General features: G+C 39.0%; 1 protein-coding gene across 3 annotated transcripts in view; it reads right to left on the bottom strand.

Moving 5' to 3' along the window:
- ccbe1 (collagen and calcium binding EGF domains 1) overlaps nt 1-5,613 on the bottom strand; it is a 114,045-nt gene extending 108,432 nt beyond the window's left edge. Inside the window, exons 1-2 of one of the 3 annotated variants that reach the window (XM_061876531.1) lie at nt 5,295-5,610; nt 5,081-5,167 (exon numbers count right to left, since the gene is read on the bottom strand). In XM_061876531.1, the coding sequence (XP_061732515.1) occupies nt 5,081-5,167; nt 5,295-5,398 (191 nt within the window). In that variant the 5' untranslated portion in view covers nt 5,399-5,610. Of the gene's footprint in view, nt 1-5,080; nt 5,168-5,294 lie in introns of all 3 variants that reach the window. The other 2 variants (XM_061876532.1, XM_061876533.1) reach the window with 2 other exon arrangements.
- Between the last annotated feature and the right edge of the window lie 387 nt (nt 5,614-6,000).

Raw genomic sequence — 6,000 nt, forward strand, 5'->3', positions numbered from 1 at the left:
CATTTTTAGCATTCAATCAAACATTATTGTGAGGTTTTGTATTACTTTTCCTAAAAATAGATATACCGGCTCCCAGATAATTTTTTTTCTCTAAATTTGGCCCCTGTTTTTGTTGTTCAGATATGCTCCAGCACCCCCTCTCAACCACAATAAGGACAAGCGTTAGAAAATGGATGGATGGATGGATGGATGGATGTTGCATTTTTGTTGCGTTTTGCTTGATTGTACAATATGTCGATCGAGAGGGTGTGTGATGTTCAAATGTTGTCAATATTCAGTCTTTTATCGGTCATAGTTAACATTGTAAATCCCACATCCTTTATTTTTTTGTACATTCTGGGTGTCTCATTCAGTAAAAAAAAAAAAATAATTCCATTCCATTTTTTTAAGGCAGTCTGTCATAACGTTTTTAGCATTTAATCAGACACAATTGTGAGGTTTTGTATTAATGTTCCTAAAAATAGATATACCGGCACCCAGAAACATTTTTTTTCTCAAAATGTGGCCCCCGGGTCCAAATAATTGCCCAGACCTGGTCTAAGAGGAAACAACAAATTATATTTGCCTGAATTTAGAACTTTAAAATCAATGTGCATTTGAGTGCGTGGAGTCACTTTGCGGAACAACTTAGGAAACGAGTTAAAAACGTGTTCTAACATGATTCAATTGAATACACTGTTTAAAAAAGAAGTACTGAAGAAGTACGAGGAGGAAATAGAGTGATGCTCTCAGCCCAGAGCGATGGGAGAGGTGTGTGTGTGTGTGTGTGTGTGTGTGTGTGTGTGTGTGTGTGTGCGTGTGTGTGTGCGTGCGTGCGTGTGTGTTGTCTTGTCTTGTCTTGTCTCATACTAAAAGTGGTACTATTGTATTGTTAGTGTACAGGAGTTTTTCTTGTTTTTGTTTGTATGGTATTGTTCTTGTATTATATTGTTTATGTTAAATGTGGAATGAGTGAGAGGGGTTGGAATATTATAAGCATCTGCTTCATCCAACCCCTTTTCATGCCTTGCACAAATGTCTCTGCCAAGATGTAAAAAAAAACTGTGTTGCTGTATTGTGCAGGTTTAAAATCCATCCATTTTCTACCGCTTATTCCCTTTTTGGGGCGGCGGGGGGTGCTGGCGCCTATCACAGCTACAATCTGGCGGAAGGCGGGGCACACCCTGGACAAGTCGCCACCTCATCGCAGGGCCAACACAGATAGTTTAAAATAAATATTTCAATTCCATTCAATTCAATTTTGTTAAATTAAGCTGAAATTATTTCTATTTTAGACAAAGACTTTTTATCCTGTTGATTTTGTGACGTTTGGCTGGCATCGTGGTGAAGTTGCGTTCTCTCGTGAATGCAGCGGAATGGAACACAGCGTGAAGGTAGGAATGATGATTTATTTATATACTAAAGAACAACCTAAGAACAAAAAGACTTGCACAATGGCACTATAAACAAACCAACAGAACTAGCATGTGAGCTAGGAGGAACAAAAGACGCTAGCATGTGAGTTAGGGAAACAAACAAACAAAATAGCATGGAAGCTAATCGAGTAAGAAAGGGTATTAGACCAATGCGGGAAAGCGACGCCACCTGATGCATGGAAAGCAAACTACACTGCGAGGACGAAGGAACAAAAAGGGCAGGCTTAAGTAGGGACAGAAAATTAGGAGGCAGGTGCGCGACGACAAACAAGAGACAGGTGACACTAAATGCGTAACTAGGCTACAGAAACAAAACAGGAAGTGCCACCAGGAACTAAGGACGTCAAATACTAAACAGGGTGATAACAAAACAGAACTAAACCAGAACATGCCATGATCCAAGTAGTGGATCATGACATATTTATTTATTCTAAAAATGTACAGATCATAATGTTGTTGTTTTTATTACCCTTACAAGTTGCGGTTACTAGTATTCTATCTATATTTGTCGTTATTTATACTTTCTGAGTAAATTATTTGATCATGTTCATCAGTTAACTCATTGGTGTTAATTTTCAATCCATCAACATAAAAAAATATTATAAAAATCAAATTACAGGATGTTATTTATGTAGATTGCTCATTTTCATCGACTGTTTCACTAACATCATGTGTTTGTTTTTGTTTTTTACATATGTAGCATTATCTACAAAGATACAAAGAATTGCTATTGGGACATCTGGTGGACACATTTAGAACAGCAGTTTCTTTCATTTAAAAAATTCTGCTCATTTTTATACTGAGCAAACTCATCCTGCGGGCCGGATAAAACCTGTTCGCGGGCCTGATCCATCCAGCGGGTTGTACGTTTGTCACCCCTGCTATAGACCAAATATTAATTTTCATTCTAATAATTTTTTATGTTATTTTGTGATCAGAAATAATATTGCCAATGCATATTTGTCTGTATTATTAATAATTCAAGACACTAGTTTTGGATGTATTGTCCGGTTATTAGCAGGCGCATGAGCGCTGTCCGTTGCTGTATTTGTCACCTTTGCACATGAAACATTTTTGCCATCATTGCTTGTGTTGGGCTGAACTATATTGTTGAATATTCTTTGGTGAAACTCAGTTAAAACGACTTTTATTTTATTTTTTTGCCCTTTGGTTCGGTACCCTTTGGGACAGTGCAACAAGGGGTGGCACTTTTGTGACTTTAATTTCATTCAATTAAATTTTGTTGAATTAAGCTGAAATTATTTCTATTTTAGACAAATACATTGTATCCTGTTGATTTATTTATTTTGCACAAAAAACTCACTATTGAACAGTTTGTTTACCAAGTAAATTTTGTGCACCTAATTAAATTTTGATTAGGGTCAATTATTATAAAAATGTGTGTGTCGATTGTCATGTTATCCACAAAGGTTGAATGTAGGGCTGGGCCATATATTGATATACACGATTTATTAAAAGGTTTTTCTCCGTGTTGTATAGAAAATGACTATATCGTGATATTCGAGAATAGGTTCTCTCGCAGTTGCTTTTAACTGCGGGCATTACATTACAGGCTCTTCTCGCTCTTACCTGTCTCTCCTTCTCACAGACAGCAAGGGCACCTTCTTACATACGTCACATAACGTCACATCTTACGTCACATACGTATACGCCCTCGCGGAGCAGAGAGGTAGCAGCATGGGTAACGTTAGCTGTGATGCTAGCAGAGCCGTGCGAGTGGTAATACGAGAGAAAGAAGGTGCGAATGACGGAATAATTAATTCCCAAGAAAAACAGCAGTGGGTCCATCGTCTGGCGGTGGTTTGGCTTCAAGTGGGAATAAGTCGAACAGACAACCGTAATTTGTCAAGGGTGGGCCAAAAGCGTGGCTACAAAAAGTAGCATTAATGCTAATATGTGGCATCATTTGAAAAGTCACCTGCTAGAGAATTAAGAGCGCTACTCCGCATGTCAACATCTCCGTTCGGTGCCACACGCCCACACCAACAAAATGCCGAGGCAAACATTTCCACATCAACACCGTATGAAAAAAATAGTCAACAACAGAATTTAATAACGTCCATAGTAACATACCACATAGCGAAGGATGTATACTATTTGATTTCCTATTATGCAGCTCATTTTTATTTTACACTTCAAAAGTCTCTGACAATCTTACACTTTTTGTTTTGGAAACGACATGATTGTCTGTGCCACTGCTTAATAACTGTTAAATAAATGCAGTTTTGGTCAATTGACTTAGTTGTGATTTCCCTCTCTGTATGAAAGTTTAAAATGAGCATATAATAATGCAGTATGAACAACAATGTTTTAAAGGCCCACTTAAACCCACTACTGCCGACCACGCAGTCTGATAGTTTATATATCAATGATGAAATATTAACATTGCAACACATGCCAATACAGCCTTTTTAGTTTACTAAATTGCAATTTTAAATTTCCCGCGAAGTGTCGTGTTGAAAACGTTGCGGTATGATAACTCGTATGATGACGCGTGCGTTTGACGTCTGTGGTTGTAGCGGACATTATTTTCCAGCCCGATCCATGCTATAAGTAGTCTGCTTTAATCGCATAATTACACAGTATTCTGGATATCTGTGTTGCTGAATCTTTTGCAATTTGTTCAATTAATAATGGAGAAGTCAAAGTAGAAAGATGGAGGTGGGAAGCTTTTAGCCTTTAGCCACACAAACACACAGTGTTTCCTTGTTTAAAATTCCCGGAGTTGAAGCTTTACTATGGATCAGAGCGGTTAAGCGAACATGAATCCCGATTACATGTCAACCGGCAGTTTTTGGTGAGGAAATTGTGGTAATGAGTTGGCTTTTACCGGAGATCAGCGGAGCCAGCGTCCTCCTGCAGCTGCCGTGACTTCCCGTGGCCACACCCCTCCGACTTTCAGGTACTATTTAACTCACTAAAACACTAGCAACACAATAGGCAGATAAGGGATTTCCCAGAATTATCCTAGTAAATGTGTCTGAAAACATCTGAATCGCCTTTTTTTTTTAATACTTTTTTTTTTTCAAGTCATTCACTCTAAATTTCCTCATCCATGAATCTTTCATCCTCGCTCAAATTAATGGGGAAATTGTCACTTTTTCGGTCCGAATAGCTCTAGCTGCTGCTGGCTATGATTGTAAACAATGTGAGCCCTACAACCCGTGATGTCACGCGCACATCATCTGCTACATCTGGTAAAGGCAAGGCTTTTTTTTATTAGCGACCAAAAGTCGTCGATGTTCTCTACTAAATCCTTTCAGCAAAAATATGACAATATTGCGAAATGATCAAGTATGACACATAGAATGGATCTGCTATCCCCGTTTAAATAAGAACATCTCATTTCAGTAGGCCTTTAATGTAGAGACATAGAATCATCATACTGTTGTGATTATATGTATCAAGTGTTAATTCAAAATATCGAGATATATATCGTGTATCGCGATATGGCCTAAAAATATCGGCATATTAAAAAAAGGCTATATCCCCAGTGCTAGTTGAATGAAAGCAACTCTGAAACAAACAAGTCAACCTTTGTAAATAATATAAAATTATGTTCACACAGGGAGTTGGCAATCCTAGTTGTTAGAGATGAAATATCTGAAAGTAAATAAGATATATAAGAGAATGAATGGACATACCTGTAACATGTAGCAACTTCCCCACTGGACTTGACACAGGAGTACTGAGTGGTGGAGATGTTGTTGTCAGAGCACTGCTCACTGTCACTGGCAATACAACATCAATACAAAAACACAATTAAGAAGGTTGATTGCGACCCCAAAAGGGACACGCGGTAAGAAATGGATGGATGTATGGATTAAGTGAAAACTTCTGTGTCCGTGGAAAACACACCCGTAGCGGGCATCCTCCTGGCGGTGTGACCATGGCGAGGCTCCGGAGAGAAACACACAGGTGAGGGCAAGCAGAAGCGGTCTCCCAGCGTGTCCGTGGATCATGTCGGCCCACTCACCACCGCTGCCTGCCGGCTCCTGTCATGAGGCCATCGGCTCCGACTGCTAGCAGCCTGGCGGCGTGGATATTAGACACGCCCACTCGCCATTAGTTTTTTTTGTTTGATTTTTGTCACTGTCAAGCGTGTATTATGATTCATGAGACAATTTATAAATGATTATTCGACCATGAATATCTTTGTTTTTGTTTTTTGATATTAAGGATAATTGTGTCGCCTGTCGATTTTACCTTAATGAGGAAGTGGTGCATCTTAACACAGGACGTATAACGTCATCGTGATCTGCACTGCCCCCTTGCGGCTGTTTATAAAAGCACAACAGTAAACCGTTTTAATGCAATCCAACACAAGAAATTTATTAAAAAATATATCAATTCAATAATATAATACACCTTTTAACGAAAATGTTAATTTAATGTACATACGTATCATATGTTTTATTATTGTACATTTGTGAAGGGCAGCACGGAGGAGCAGGGGTTAGTCCATGGGGGGTGGGGTGGGGAAGAGGCGTGGTTGGGGCGTGGTCAGGTCGGGGGCGTGGTTAAGAGGGGAGTATATTTACATTACTTGAGTATTTCATATATA

Source organism: Nerophis ophidion, linkage group LG17 (assembly GCF_033978795.1).
Source record: "Nerophis ophidion isolate RoL-2023_Sa linkage group LG17, RoL_Noph_v1.0, whole genome shotgun sequence".
Taxonomy (NCBI): Eukaryota; Metazoa; Chordata; class Actinopteri; order Syngnathiformes; family Syngnathidae; genus Nerophis; species Nerophis ophidion.